Raw genomic sequence first — 16713 nt, forward strand, 5'->3', positions numbered from 1 at the left:
AGGGTCTCCTTGTAGGGCTGTCCTTTGAGGGGAGACCAAAAGACCCCTCCATTGACTTCCAGACATTTTCCACAAAGCCTTGGACCATGGTGTGCTTTGGGGGCCCAGGGGGCAAGGGGATATGGGTTCATGGGAGAGGATGCCCATCAAATGTTGGGTGTCAGTGATTTAACATGTGTGGTTTGCCAATGAAGGGTTTTGGCTTTTGGGCTTCTGGTAGGTATCTCCTGTGCCATCCTTGCTGTACCCTGGAGCAAGGTACTCCCATTCCAGAGCCCTGGGCAGCGGTGGGCAAGCACCCAGTCCAGCCCTCCAGCACTTGGATCCCACAGCTGACCCTAGCCCAGCCCAGCTTCCTCAAGGAGGTATTGGCTTACCTCCTTCCATAACGGCAAACCTGTTGCTAGTGCTGAGATGCCATTTTGTCCTCTTCACATCAAAATATTTCTAGTTTGCCCTGAAATTGTATTTTGTTTTTCCTTTCAAAATAGATGAAAGTAATTAAATCTGTTTTCCCTTCGTAGCATACCAGACTGTTCCCTCCCTGTTTGGCTTGTTCTTCTGCTCGTACTTTGTTTTGTCAAACTACATGATATTTAGAAAAACCTTTCTTTTCCTTGCAATCCATTCATTATTTAAGGTGTTTTGGAGCAGCCTTTCAGATTTCTAGCTGGGTTGCAAAAGATAAACTAACATAATCCTTACAATAAAATATAAATTTTAATAGTGAAAATGTCAATGAGCAAGAACTAGAATTCCTTCCATATATATTATCTTCCCATCTAGAAAATAATGTGTTTAAAATTAATTTCTTTTGGAAACTCTTTCACCACCAACTAGAGGAGAGGTTTCTAACATTAGTGGGACTGAGTCTTTCTCATTGGCTTTGGATCCTAGATAAGGACAAAAGTTCTATTTGATCCAGAAATTTGTTTTAAATTCTGGCTGAATAAATCCTGCCAGAAATTTACAAGCAAGAAAACATCCTTAGTTTTTTTATCTACTCTGCAGTTTTAACAATAAAATTTCCAGTTACCATATTTTTTTCTTGTCACCTCCGTATTACTAAATATGTCCAATTATAGCTATGTATCAAAGAAGCCAAAGATTTATACAGTAAAACAATAAATATTTTATTATATTTTGCATTTTGCTGACAATCATCATGAGCCAACATCTAATTAAATATCCTGATCACTCTTATCATTTTATTTAAACTTTTATTTTCAGATTGAAATTATTTTATTTCCTTAAGAATGCCCTAATTTTGTCAAGTAACATGTAAAGATGTGTAGCAGTTTGATTGATTTGTTTTATCTAATTGGCTAATCAATATCAGTTTTAGGTATGCAAGGTGCTTTATAGTCATTGATTGAATCAAGATTCTTTTTCATTCAGGAGAAATAAAATTGAAAAATACCCCCCCCCAAGTACTTATTTTCCCAACTATGTAAAATGCTGAAATAAATATTTTGAACAAAAAGTTAATAAAATTTATTTTGCTATTGTATTTAGGTTACAAATCTCTGAACGTCATTCATCTTAATGCATAACATTACTCTCTTAGAAAAAGTTACCACTTCCCCATAGAGAAAGGCTACTGATGTCAGACGCCACTTACCTTGTATTGCTTTGTTTCATGAAACAATGAACTAAATTTGGCTACTCTAATATGGAGACAGAAAACACATGCCTCCAAATGGGGAAATTAAAAAAAGATCCATGTTGATAGGGTAAAAATATATTAGTAAACATACTCAGGCTTAAAAGTTACAGAAAATGTACAATTGTATACAAAAATAACTCTTTTTGAAGTTTCCTTATAAATCTGGCTTTTGGACAAATACATACAATGGATAGAACCAGGTATGCATTGTTGTACACAAGTTTATTTTCTTCCTTCATTATCTGTGTGAAGATTCTTGATACGAAAATTGAGAACATCCGGAGAGAAATGTTTTTCTTTCCCAACTGGATGGCTCACAACTTTTGTACTGAAAAATTCAGCTGCTTTCTATCCTGGAATCATTTATCTGGAAAAGAGATGGTCTTGATCCTCCACAGTAATATATTCCCATTTATGTGCATGGACCCCTTATTTCTTAGGAAACCACAAGCAATTTATTACACCTCTGGACTACTCCCTTATTCAGTCAAGGTGACCCTGAGGGCACAAAGAAACTTTCAAATGGCCTCAACTACTCTCAGAAAGAGTGCTAACGACCAGATGACTTTGAGGAGTATAAATCCTTCCCTCTTCCACCATTCAGTCAGAACTGAAGAGGCTTCTTGGATGAGAAGGAAATGTCTTCAAGGAAAAACAAAGTCCATTATAGGCTGATTGTTAATGGAGATTCTCAGTCATCAAGGTCTGGTTGTCCCAAAGGTGTTTCCCCCCCACCTCTTTCCAAGGACATTTGGACTTTGTTTTTCCTTCCTTACCTCAAAAAGTTCTCAATATCTCTTTGCTGCCATCTATTAGCGATATAGATATTTGCAAATTTAATATCCTGGCTCTACTGCAACAGTTCTTGAAAGCCTGCTGTAAAATGTCTCCAGGTACCCTGACTTGAAATGATTGGATGGAGGGTACAATTTCATACTCAGAATTTCATTGGCAATCATATCTGAAGTCACAGAGGAATTCTCCCTTCTAGACAGTTTATGATGTTTGCTTGTGCCTTGAAAATAGGGCTGGCTCATCTCTGGAAGACCTGCTGGTTCCTGCCTAGTGGTAACCTTGTTGCTAGAACTTGGTAACCTTCTTTAACTTGATGGCCTCCAGATATTGCATGTTCATTGATTTCCAGCCAGGATATTAGCAACTGTTGCTGCATCCAATTTCCAGTTTTCAATTTCAGGCTTCACATACCATTTTCAGTGCAGTAAGCCCAGCTTTAAAAGGCATTTCCTCCAGACTCATACAAACTTCACTGCCTGCCTGTTTGGCAGGTGTTGCCATTAAAACATCATCTTCCTATCTAACTCAGTGTTGTATGAAGCCATTATTTATAAATGTTTGTGTTCCCTTAATTCTTAACATTATTTAATAGCTTTCCTGACATATTGGCAACACTATGGGATTTTCCAAATGCTTATTTTGTTATCTCCCTGTTAAAATCAAACTTGCTCTAATAACAGTAACAAAGAACTGCTAAAATTGAAGTTGCCCTCAAATTGAGCTCACCTTTGGAAGCTGTCCTGGATGCAACTACATTGCTTTCAAGCAGTGCCATGGAAGTGGCTATCACTGCTGCCTTCTCAGCTTTCCCCTTCTCCCACCTCACAACTTCCCTGTCTAGTCTAAAGCCCTGGTATTTTAGCAGTCTCCCATCCAAACCCAACTCTGCTTAGCTTTTCCAACCCCTCAGTCAGCTAGATAATGCCACTTTAATGGACACATTATTCTTTGCCATCCTTGAAATCTGCTGTCACTTTGAAAGTCCTATTCCCAAGTATCTAGCAGGCAACATTTCTCAGATGTTAGCTTTTATCACAAGTTAATCCCCCCCCCCCAATGAATGGATAATGCTAAAGTATTGCATAACTTTGCAGGCTACTTTGGAGATTTGTTCCCAACTAGGCAATGTTGAGTCTTATCCACATGTACCACCCTCCCTGCTGCAATGTTTCTCAATCTCAGCAAATTCTACTCTGCCCCACAATTCTGTTCTTGATTACATCCGTTTCTGTCATTGGCCCTGGCACTTTTAGAGTATCTTTTAGGGACTTTTCAGGCCCACTGTTACTGCTTGTAGTGGATGGCTCCCTACCGAGTCTCCTAGGATTGGACTGGTTTTCCATTTTGGGTCTGGGCAGATATATGGGCACACCCATCTCATTTAACCTTGACCCCCAGGTTTCTCTGATCCGAAAGAAGTCACGAAGAGTACCGTTTGCTTTGCGTGCAAAGGTTGATGACAACTTGACAAGCTCATCAGCCAAGGAATCGTGGAACCTATCGACCACGCAAAATGAGAGACTCCAATTGTGACTCCCTGTGAAGCTGGATGGTTCTGTTGGCATTTATGCGGACTATAAATGTACATTAAATAAAGCACTACAACAAAATGAATACTCGGTGCCTGTGGTCCAACATCTACTGCACTCTTTGGGTGAGGGTAAGATCTTTGCTAAATTGGACCTTGCCCAAGCCTATCAACCTTTTCCAGTTGATGACGCCACAGTGGAGACTCAGACGACTGTAACATATCAAGGAGCTTTTAGATGTTGCCAGCTACAATTTCGGGTGAACATGGCACTGGGACTTTTCCAGAGTCTGATGGAGCATCTCCTGCAGGGCATCCCAGGTATCATCCCCGATTTCGATGATGTTCTAGTGTCAGTGGCCAACAATGCCGAACTCCTTGACCGTCTGCGAGTAGTATTCACCAATTTCCAGGAAGTTGGCTCAAGTTTAAAAAGAAAAGTGTAAGATCACTGTTCTACAGGTAGAGTTCCTCAGCTACCTTATTGATGCCTCTGGGTTAAACCTTTCACAGAGATAATTCTGGCCTCATCTCCATTCTTCACCCAGAACATAACAACATCATTGGAATCTTCATTTTTATTTAATCAGTTGGCTTTTGAACTTTTATTGGATTTAGAAAACCCTTGGAATGGACATGGTCAATATTTCAGGCTCTTCCATTTTTATAGATTTTAAGAGGAAAAATATGTGTCCTACTTCTCTAGAAACCTTAGACCAATCTTTTTACTATAATACTCTCTAAAAAAGGTAAGTCCTTCCTATTCTGGCTGTAATATCATCCTCTGCCTGGGGACAAGCATGTGCAGGGACTTGTTTTTTGGTTGCGCTAGTGATTATAGGATGTCTTTCTCAAGTGCTATGTATTTTAATTTTTGTATTGCTGTAATTGTTGGTATTTGAAGTATTTTAAATTTGTTCACTGCCAAGAGTCACTTATTGAATAGGGCAGTTGTACAAATTGAATGAATGAATGAATCCAGTTTCTTCCAGAATCCAGGTTTCAACCTTTTCTCTTTAGTCTTATTAGGATTCTCTGTGGCACATGTTCCTGAATACAGGATGGTATTGATCTCTGGGTGAACATAAGCCCACAAGAATGCTATAGTTACTTTGCAAATAAGCGTTACACTGAAGTAACGGATTCATAAAAGACGTCTGTTATTTATTCAATAAAGTTAATTATCTGCATAGGAGAATAAAAGAAAATATTAAAATCAAGTTTGAAATATGCTGACTGAGCGTTTTTTTAAATGGAGGAGAATAATAATAGCTTATTTATAAGAAGGTCACTTTGCTTGAGGACACCAAAGATGGCATGCCTTTCTAAAGAATTCAGCAGCTATTTTGGCACAAGACAGTTTAAGAGCAGTGTGTAAAGTGTAGAAGGCACAAGAAATCTGCTGGAAAGTGCATTTGTTAAAAGTAAAACAATGTTTCCTTTCTCCAGTGATTTAAATCAAGAGACATCCACTAAAACCAGTCTTCTTAGGAGTTCTTGCTACATATCCCTTTAATATCCAGTATTCAATGTCAGGATAAGGATGAATTTGCTTGGGAAGGCAAGAATAAATGAAGATTAATGGCAATAATGGGTGAATTCGAGGAAGTATCTCTGTGGGTTCCTTTCCCAGAGCTGATGGCAAGGTGCACTGGTTGTTGTAGGACTCTAATCCAGACAGAAGGTGTGCAGCTGGCAGTGTTTTTCCATTGCTCCTAAGCTTCTGATTTCCAATTGCCTTCTGGAGAATTCCAGAATCTTATCCAAAGGACTGGCACAGTTGAGATCATTTCCAAAGGAATTCTTGCAGTTGCTGGTGATATTTCTGCCGACGGACACAACGAGGGCAGAAACTGACATTTGCCTGACAACTATTGTGGAAGACAGTCTTGCACTCACTACACCTGTAAGGAAAAAGAAGTATGTCAATTCTAGAAGCAACTCATCAACTGTGAGCAGTTAACTATTTGAGAAGGTCACATTAGAGCTCAACAGCCAGGTTGGAATTGTAGTACAACAGATTGGAAGGTATTAGATATTCTCTTTCTATATTATTGGCTCCAAAGGCCAGTCTCCCTCTTATAATAAGTATCTTTACATCTCAAGCGTGAAACTGGAATCACAAATAAAGTTGTTGTATCCCTGCTGCCAGACTTCCTCTGCTGAACTCTTGAAACAACTTTCCACTCAGAGATTCCAATTGTGTAAGGAAAAAAGGTTGAAAAACTATGCTTTTCTCCCTTGGTACTCAGATACCATTTCTCAGGAGAGAACAGATCCTTTACATACAACAGTATGGTCCCAGTTTCTGTCGCAATCATTATCAGATCAAAAAGAATGAGGTGGCAGATATAGAAAGAAGCCCTGGACAGCAGCTGAAAGGGAAAAAGCATGTCTAGGGCTGTACAGAATTTGCCAAACTTTTGGGTATGTTATTGAAGTCTCCAAAGTTATTAAATTGCATTTTTAATAACACTTAAGGAGAATATGTAACTAGAAATTCACATTACTTAAAATGCATTTCAATTACATTAGCTATGAAATAAAATGTGACGAAATTTAATTTTGGTTAGTTTGGAAAGTAAGCCGCCTGGAGAAATACGCACCCTCCTGCGTTACATTAGGTCAGTGTTTTTCAAACTTGGCAACTTTATGATGTGTGGACATCAGCTTCTAGAATTTCCCAGCCAATATGCTGGGAGTTGAAGTACACATTTGAAAAACACTCTGTTAAATGGTTAAGTAATTTTACTAGCTATAAGGCAACCTTAAAACTATTTCACAGGTAGGGGGATAAAAGTTAGATAATTATATAGCTGGCTCTTTCTTCACATTTGGGCTTACATGCCGCTTTACCTTTTTGCCTCTGGGAACTCTCCTTTTGCCTGACAACTAAGAAGGGATTTTGAGATTACTTCCTGTTTAAGCTGTGTTTATTAAAATAACAGATCATCACTGCCTATCATTCCAGAAGGGTCCCTCAAATGATGCATACCTTTTGGTTGACTTTGCTGGCCACTGAGTGTGGGGGTGCCTCTGGCAGAGGAGGCGTGCACGAGAAAATTACCATATTTTTCCAAGTATAAGATGCACTCCCCCCAAAAAAAAGAGGCTGAAAATTTGAACGCATTTTATATTCCGAATGTAGTATATGCTTGGGGAAATGACTATGTTTTTAAATTTTTCCTAAAGGCCAGTTTGGAATTGGGTCAACTTAGTATTGTGTGTGTGTGTGTGTGTGTGTGTGTGTGTGTGTGTGTGTGTGTGTGTTAGTGGTGGTGGTAAGATCATCCCAAGGCACTGCTACTGAGAAGGCAAGCAATCTAGGTCCTATAAGATGGCACTACTTCAAAGAGGGGATCCAAAGTCTGCCTACTATATTAGAACAAGGGGTGTCATAGGTAGCTGTCCTAAGGGGTAATTCAAATAACTCAGTCCTGTACAATGTAGAGTCGAAAACCATCTTCCGATGTGCTAACCTAGCGAACTCCAAGATATGGTCAATATATACAGGAGAACTCAATTTTATTTTAGTTTCCTTCAAATGTGTATTCAGTTCTACAGGGAAGGACATGTGTAACACTTACCTGCTGGTTGTATCAAATTCAAAGGGAAAGATGATATCATTCTTGTTGCATATTTGGCAGATGAAGCCCCTCTGAGTACAAAGATCACAGCAGTACACATGATGGGAGGCAAATTGGATCAGCGACTGAAGAAAAGTTTCAAATATACCGTCTGCTATCTAAGAAAAGAGAAGAGCCATGAGCAGTTGGTGAGTAATTGGTGGGGAGCAGGGAAATCACTTCTATTTCTGCCTTCACAGAAACTCTCAGAAATATGCAACATATGCCGTTCAGCAAAAAATGGCCACCGCCCTTATGATGCCAGTCTGAGTTAAAACACTTGAAAGGCATGAAACAGGTGGTTTTGGCTGGTCCCTGTCAAAATCAGAATACATTGCGTTTCATATGTTTTTCATGAATTTGCATGAATTTAAACTTTGTAATATATATGATCATGTCCAGGTAGAAGTAATTCTGAGGAGGTTAGGTAAGGTATATGGAATGGACACAGGCAGCAGCTGATTGCTGGCAGTGAAGGGATGGTGTTGAGAAGATTGGGGACGGGGTGGCAAGGTAAGTAGAATAAGATGGTAGAATAAGAAACAGATGCAGAAAAAAGTTATATTAGCAATGAAGCCAAGATGACAGAGGTAAGGGAAAGCACACGAAGGATCATGAGGGGATATTAGGAGTGGGTCGGAATAGTACAACCCACTGTGGCCTGGTTGCCACAGCCAAGTTGCTGTGGGACAACTCGCAGAGGAAACTCACCTTGGAACAGTTCCACATGGGGTAACTCATTGCCTTGCTGCTACCTGGCAAGCCTTCCTGGGTTTCATTGCATGGGAAAGAGGCTTAAGGAATTTGATCCTCCTTTTCATGGAAGTCCCCAGCCCCATGGGCATTGTGCCCCTGGAGAGCGGTTGTCGAAGGGCTATCTCTGACTTGGAATCCTTGCCCATGCCCTACTAGATCACTCATGAGCTCTGGCCATGCTAAGGCTGTGGGAAAGGACCAAAAAATTTTTTTCCTCTGCTGTGAGACAGGTCAATCCTTGGATCCAGGGGGACCCTCATTTTTCTCCATTGTGATCTGGCTCAGAGAGGTGATGCCAGAGATGATAGTGTTGCTGCCGTCACCGTGTAGCTGGGCAAATTAATAAAGCATTGAGCCCTTTAGCAAGTGTCCCCCAGAAATTGTGTTTCACCACCCCACCCCCTGACTGGCTATGCTGCTCTCACTCCGTTTGATCCATCCTCTCCTGGTCTCCTTTTCTTCCTGTAGCAGGAGTTCCACTGGTTCTGGGGAAGGGAAATCCAATGTAGGCAGGGAATGAAGGCAGCACAGCCAGGTGGGCAAAGTGCAATCCCTGGGGAGCACTTGTGCAGGGTGTAATTCTTCATTAATTTGCACAGCTAGACAGTGGCAGTGGCTTATCGGCTCTGGCACCACCTCTCTGAGCCAGACTGCAGTAGGGGGAAATGGGGTACCCCTGGATCCAGGGATTGACCTGACTCACAGTGGAAGAGAAGGAGGTTCGGTGCTTTCCCACAGCCTCAGCATGGCCAGGGCTCTTGGGGTGATCTGGTAGGGCTTGGGGGAGGGGATTCAAAGGTTGGGATAGCCTCAAGGTCTTGATACTTTTCTCCAGAGGCACAATGCCCACAGGGCTGGGTCTTCCATGAAAAGGAGGACCAAATTCTCCAAACCTCTTGTCCTTGCAAAAAAATCAGAAAGGTTTGCCAAGTAGAAGCAATGGGTTGAGTTATCCCACATGGAATTGTCTCACAGCAAGTTGTCCTGTAACAAGTTGGCTGCACTGACATGGCTGCAGCGAATTGTCCTAGACTTGGAATGGGTGGATTAGTGGGACATGCTCAGCTTGGACATTGGTAGCAGCAGCAGCAGCAGGAAAGGCAGGCAAGGGCAGGTGCTGGAAAGGCAAGAGGGACTGACAGTAAGCGACATACTATACAGCAAGTTAAAGAAGAAAAAAAGAGTGAATGTACTCTTTTTGCCCTGTAAAAGAAACTGGCATATTTTCAGATTTGGTTTCATCCAGACCCCACAAATGGTTTGGGGATGGTGCAGTGACTCAGTGCTTATGACGCTGAGCAGGGAAGCTGACAACCCATGTTCCAGATGCGAGTGCCACGTAATAGGGCGAGGTCCCAACCTTGCCCCAGGTTCCTTGCTAACCTAGTAGTTTGAAAGCATGCAAATGTAAGTAGATCAATAAGTACAAATTTGGTGGAAAGGTAACAGTGCTCTGTGATGTCATGGTAGCCACATGACTGTGGAAATGTCTTTGGACAGCACTGATTCAATGGCTAGAAACAGAAATGAGCAATGCCCCTATAGTCGGCATAAACTAGTGGAATAAACCCTCCAAAGAACTAAAAAATATTCTGGGTTTTGTTTTTGCTAAACTGAAGCTGATCCAAAATGGCTTGGCAGAACTTCCAGAACACAGCAAATTATTCTAAAATTGAAACAATTTAGATTTTCCATTTTGTGCATACTTATGTTTAAAACCGCAGCAGTTGTTAATGCAGAAATTAGGCAGTGTCAATTTTTTTTTACTTCAATTTCCAAAAATTAGGGGGATTCAAAAGTTGTGATATGCCTTGGGGGTTGTAAGGATATTTTGGTTACTTTAATATAATTGAGATGTGCTTGGTAAATAACTACATAAATATCATAACATTTTAACATTATGCTCGTTTCATGCAGATCCAATGCAATTAACAAAAAATTTGCAATATACAGGACTAGGGAAAAAAATTGCTGAGCAGAAGCGAATTGGCCAGAGAATTCCTGGAGAGCTTAGCTGTCTATTTGCTATACTCTTTAGATAGGACAAAGTTTTTTGCATCTGAACACGCACAGACCAGCTCTCAAAAGCTTCATGCTTTCTGCTTTGCACTGAATCATGCAATATCTCATGGTGCATCAAATAATTTGTATGGGAGATGTGTGGCCAGCGTTGTGACAAGACGACATGAATCCCGGGGTCCCAGGAAGAACACCAAAATTCCAGTCGTTTTGGGGGTCCTTAATGGACCATAACTGTCCTGGAGGGACAGCAAAGAAAGAAGGCACTGGCTGGTGTGAACAGGGAAGTTGTGAATTCTCTGGAGTGCTGGCACCCAGCCTTTGACCCTGCAACGAGAAAAGGCAGCCGTTAGGAGCTGCCAAAGTCGGGACGGCCACACAAAAGAATTGAGCAGGAGTGGAGATTTGCACAGAGTATTGTTACCAGGAGAGCGATTGGCCAACTCGCAGATAAGAAGAAACAAATTTTAAAGCTGAAAAGATTTTCTGGTTTGAAGTTAGCGACTAATTGGCACACGGAAACTTAAAGTAAGAGGAAAGAAACAGCAAAGAGCCCTAAAAGAAATACTGTTCCATCTTGATTTAAAATTGGTTTTGGAAGAAATTATAAATAGTAAAAGGAGAAGAAAATCGAGAGAAAACATCTTTTGCCAACAAAAGGACTTAATTGAGGAAGACAAAGGAATTGTTTTTGTGGATTAACGAGTGACATTTTGTTACCGGAATTTGTGGATTGGAGAGAAACATCACTGGAGAGGGAAAAAAAACATTGCATTGCTTAGGCTACCAAGAGAAAGAGAAAGATTGAAGGAGTACTTGTGTTACAGCTTCAGAAGACTGGAAAGATCAAAGACTTGAACTAGAATGACTTAGGAAAAAAAACATCTGAATTGGCTTGCATTCCCTGCTATGCTATGCAAAGGAAAGCGCTTTGGGGAACCAGGGAGGAAAGCATTTTCAAGTGGCAGCACCAGCCGCATAGTGTGCTTGGTTTTGGGGAGGAAAGCGCTTTACCTAGCATAGCAGGGAATGGTGGCGGGGGGTTGATCGGTCGTTTAAAGGGGACGGGGAAGATATACACTCTTAACTGCACGTGCCATAGTCAGTGTTGGAGGAGGAGAGGCGGAGGAGCTGGGGGTGCTGATGCCCTCTGCCCCCCACCCTCAGGCTGTCCTGGATAAGATCTCCACCATCAAACTGTTTCGGCCGGAAGAGGATGTAAAAAAATGCTTTGAAAAGCTTCTGATGAACAGGCAACTCAGCTGGGATCGCCAGAAGAGCCTTTTAAAAGCATTTTTTCTACCACCTCTTTGGCCGAAGAGGTTGTAGAGAAAATGCTTTCAAAAGTAACAAAAAAAAGTTGGCCACGCCCACCCAGTCACATTACACCCCCCCCACCAAGCCACGCCCACAGAACTGCTACTAACAAATTTTACATTTCACCCTTGGTTACTAGGCTGTGATTTTGGGGGATCTAACTTAGAGGGTGAAGAAATGGGTAATATTTTCTTGAATTGAATTTCCACCTGCTTCTAGATTGAAACATTTCTTTTTTCCAGATCTCCTACCTGCCTCAGGTCAGCCACACTGTATTTATGGGGACACTCCAGGAGATAGTGCCGATGGTCAAGCCTTCAAAGAACAATATCATTAATATATTAAAATTTGTTCTCCATTGCATCCCAGAAGTTTTATACAACGTATAATAAAACCCTGATGAGACAACAAGAACTCTTGCTTCATTTCTCATACTCCATTTCTGCACACAAGCTGATCTCTTAGGCTTTTTTGTTCATTCTTCTTTTACCGTGTGCCTCTCTTCCCAACCCTTTCTTTCATCAAGCCATTGTATCACAAGGTACTTTTTACTTGACTCATATTTCTTGATCTCAGAAATATACCATTGCTCTATGCCTGTGCTGGTTTCTCTCCATTTTTCAAAGATCACAAGAAACATGCTGATGGTACTCAGGGCCAAATTGAATACATTGGGATTTTTTCTTTTAATTTTCTAGCAACATTTTTTTTACAATGAAAATACACACTGTATATCATATTTTTCGGAGTATAAGACGCACCTTCCCCCCGTAAAAGAGGGTGAAAATTTGGGTGCGTCTTATACACTGAATGTAGCCCCGCCCAGCCTCTCAAACTCAGGTTTCAGAGGCTGTGAAAAAAGCCTCCAAAACAGAGATTTCAGAGGCTGAAAAAAAAAAGTAAGGTCCAGAGCTCACAACCAATGAACCTGTTGTTAACGTTCACCTCTGCGAACAGCTGACTGGGGGTATTTCGGGAGGCTGATCCACCCACCAATCAGCTTTTTTCTTATTTTCCTCCCCAAAAATTTTCCTCCCCAAAAACTAAGGTGCATCTTATACTCCAGTGCGTCTTATAGTCCGAAAAATATGGTACGTATCAAATTCATCAATTTGGAATTAGCAAACCAGATCCAACAACACCCCCAGAAGTGTTCTATGTCACCAAATACAAGCCCTATCCTCCTGATTTGAAGAGATGGAAACAATATTGCTCTTTTTTTATTTTTCTCTTGCAATGCTTCTGGAATCCATTTGGGACCAGACCACTTTTCAGAGAGAAAGAGATAGCTACAAACTAAAATTCGGCTATGTCCAAAACAGCTATCACTGAAATAGAAGTATTCCACTGCTCTATCTGTGATGAGGATGGCAATAAGCTTGGCAATAAAAGAACTTCTGTGGAGGCAGCTGTGTCTATCTGATGAATGAAAGTGGTGCAAAAGCATCTACGAGTGGTGGTAAGCCTCCAGTTCCACATACAATGTCTGTGTCAGGGTTCCAAGGAACACCCCCAATGAAATAAAGCTCTGAGGCTTGAGGTTCCTCAAAGTTCCAATTTATTAGAGATATGTTGGCACAGCTGGGAAAACCCGAAACTGAAAGCTTCCAGGTTTTCCACACCCAATTGACAGTTCACAGCCCTGCCCCACACCCACAAGTTCATCATATTGTCCAATCAACTCTTCACACTCAATTGGATACAGTCTTCAGGCAGTCTACATCAGATGCAGGCAAAAGTCCTTGAATACGGAATGTTATTATGACTAACTTTCTACCGCTCCAACAACAATCCCCTCCCAACTTCTCCAGCTAAAATATGTGGCAGTTAAGAAGCAAAAAGAAAATTGCCTTCCAAAACTGACAGTCTGACTGAATAGCCAGCATCATTTGGAAGCAGAATGCTTGCTTATTTTTGTGTCGGAAGGCTGGAGTTAATTCAGATTAATATACTGATTTGGAGAAGGCCCTCTTATATGCCTCTGGCTCACCTCTTACTGATCTCCTTCAGGGCACCACTGCGACAAAGGACAAGGTAATCACCCAATAGCTTCAGCTGCTCACGATTCTGATAGATCTGTTTCATTTGCTCTACATGGTCATAGAGGGTTTCATTCACCAGCTTCAGGTCAATCAAGGGTTGATTTTGAATTTTGGCTAGGAATCTCAGAGCCTGGCAACAAATCTGACAGAGACAACAAGATGAGAATGTTCTTGTAAAAGCCCCTGAGCCCCTGAATTTCCATCTAGGAAATGCAAAAGAATATTATAATTTATAAAGAGAAATTCATTGGCTCATATTTCAGTAAGAACCTTCTTATAATTTGAACTGAAGGTTTGTTTAATTATTTAATTAATTTGCTGCTCATGTCTTGTGGGGCTACTCCAGAGAGTTTATAATAATAAAAGGGAAGAAAAATGAAAAGAGCTGAGTTTGCTTTCTGACAACTAAGATTGTGCCTTGAGAAAAATATACAAAACAAGCGTGCACATGTGCTCCCGTTGAGAACTGGTAGAAAGGTAAGTAGAACCCACTCCTGACTCAGAGGGAGGGCACATTTTGCTAGTCTGCTTTTTTAAACCTGCACCTATTTGCACTCACTTGCAATGCAGGTAGGGCACAAAGAAAGGAGATCTCAAGCTTTTCTCTTTCATAATGAAAATTACGGTCATTTTGTGACTCTATTTGTGCAGGTGGGATTTAAAAGAGACATGAGAGACAATTTCACATAACAGACATAACAGAGCTTATATACTTTATGCCCCCCTCCCACCATAATAGGGCATACCGGATATCTGGAAAGATCCCAGTTATGAATTAGACGTGAAGGTATCACAGACTCTTCATCTTGGTGGCAATTATCACAGTAATAGAGGCCAGTGAATGAACACAGCTTAGGCTTCATAAAGAAGAAACCAATCTGCCTGGAGCAGCCTGGAAAGGAAAGACAAAATGTAAGATCATCTTAAATTGCCAGAAACTGACTCTTGGCTATTGGAGAAGCTTCTGTATTCAGACAGCTTATTCTCCAGCTGCTGTCTCCAGAGAAGTCAGTTTTCAGTTCCCGTAATTCATTTGCTGACTAGGCCACTGCCTATAGTGAGAGGAAAGTATTAGAGCTGAAGCAAGGTTCAGCTATTGCTCAGCCTTGATCTCTAGATCTGTGTTTCTCAAGTATGGATGTGCCTGTATATGTAATATGTATACACACACACTCACACACAGACCTCTTGCCTTTATTACACAACCATATATTTTTATCTACTACTCAATATATACCAAGCAAGAACCCTCCTTTTTCCTGTATTACTTTTTTTTAATTTTTAGCAGAAAGAAAGCCCAAAGCCAAAACTATCTTTGGAACAGAATTATTTGTTGTTCCGATTTTAGTGGCTAGAAATATAATAATGTATTTTACTCTATGACTGAAAAAAAAAGATAAATTGCTTCAAAATTTGGAAATTTGGCCTGAACTTTCATAAAAATGTAGCCTCTTGTCCATTATTTAGTTTCATTATCAGATTTACTACTAACGGTGTAACCCTTAATATTTCTCTTGTTCACGAAATTATTTTAGGAATAAAATGGTTAATGGAAATCCCTGCACTTCATTGTAAGAGGTTCATAGGCATTATCTCACCTCTAGACTGAGCTCTAGACTGAAGGATTCTTGGACATTTTCCAGTTATCCAAATTGCAAAAACTGGATATTTGTTAAATAATTACAGATACTAGTCCAATGTAAGCAATGAAAAACTAAAAGCCAAATGTGTTATTTATTCATTCATTCATTCATTCAAACAGAGAAAAGTGCAGTCAAGTCACCAAATAGATTAATCTATGGTCTACTTAGAGATGACAGTGAAGATTATGAACTAGAGCAGCGGTCACCAACTGGTGGTCCGTGGACCATTGGTGGTCGGCGAGAAAATTTTGATGGTCCCCAGAAAAATTATTTTTTATATTGCACTAAATCAGGGGTCCTCAAACTATGGCCTCTGGACTGGATACATGCAATGAACGCTTGTGTTGCTGCAGAGAGTCTCCCCCTTCAGGATCTTTTTGTGTGGGTTGGGGTCTGCTTCAGCCTCCTGGTGTGGGGCTTTGGGTGAAGGCTGGAGGGAAGTGCTGCTGCTGGCGAAGAGTCAGAGGGCCTTGTTCTAGTGGGACTGCATCATGGCCTGGAACTGGCTGACCATCTCAACCCGCTGAGCCTCCAAGCACAGGTACCTGGCCTTGCACTCCTGCAGGTCTTCCCTCTGCTTGGAAAGCCTATGCTCCTAGTCCTCAATGAGGTGCTTCTGCTGAGCCTCCTTCTCAGTCAGATCCAATTTGAACTGAGCCAGCTGTTTTGCCAACTCTTTCTCATGGTGCTTAGCTTCAACAACTGCTTCCTGTTGGGGCCCTAAGAAGCCTGGCCAGGCAGGGGAGGAGTGGGTAGGAGGGGAGGGGTGAGTAGAAGCCAGTGAGGTGCCCCTCAATGTGAGTGACATCAAGTTGGTCATGGCCACCCGGTCATATGACTACCTAGCCACACCCACCCAGCTGGTCATTAAGCAGATCATATTAGTGGTCCACAGGATTTAAAATTATGAATTTAGTGGTCCCTGAGGTCCGAAAGGTTGGAGACCCCTGAACTAGAGAACAATATCCACAGATGACTTCACAAACTGCATTTGCTCATCAGACCTGCCTGTCACACATTGCCTGATCTTCCTACATCTTTCTTCCTGTGGACTTATAACCGCTGAACTGTAAATAGGCCAGCTTATTGAGTCAGAGATGAGTTCATGTTAATCAGAGATACACAAAGTCACTTCCAATAATCTATGCATGCGCCTTTACAATTTTTCAAACTTTACTTTGCCATTTTCTTTGGCACATAGCTGTTGTGTCTATTGCACCCCATGAGTCAGACCTCCTGGCTGAGAGTGATTCAGCCAGGGCTTCCCTCTGCAGAATCTTCCTCTCTGGCTCCGCTCCAGATTCCAGAAGCAGGCCAGGTG

General features: G+C 41.3%; 1 protein-coding gene across 7 annotated transcripts in view; it reads right to left on the reverse strand.

Annotated features, from left to right (window-relative positions):
• Positions 1-1221: 1221 nt before the first annotated feature.
• The window catches only part of PLEKHM1 (pleckstrin homology and RUN domain containing M1), a 46980-nt gene continuing 31488 nt past the window's right edge, over positions 1222-16713 (reverse strand). For 5 of the 7 annotated variants that reach the window (XM_058179525.1, XM_058179524.1, XM_058179527.1 and 2 more), the window contains 5 exons: positions 14496-14641; positions 13698-13891; positions 11959-12022; positions 7577-7734; positions 1231-5893 (listed from right to left, as the gene is read on the reverse strand). In XM_058179525.1, the coding sequence (XP_058035508.1) occupies positions 5776-5893; positions 7577-7734; positions 11959-12022; positions 13698-13891; positions 14496-14641 (680 nt within the window). In that variant the 3' untranslated portion in view covers positions 1231-5775. Of the gene's footprint in view, positions 5894-7576; positions 7735-11958; positions 12023-13697; positions 13892-14495; positions 14642-16713 lie in introns of those variants that run through there. The other 2 variants (XM_058179528.1, XM_058179529.1) reach the window with 2 other exon arrangements.

Source organism: Ahaetulla prasina, chromosome 4 (assembly GCF_028640845.1).
Source record: "Ahaetulla prasina isolate Xishuangbanna chromosome 4, ASM2864084v1, whole genome shotgun sequence".
NCBI classification, from domain to species: Eukaryota; Metazoa; Chordata; class Lepidosauria; order Squamata; family Colubridae; genus Ahaetulla; species Ahaetulla prasina.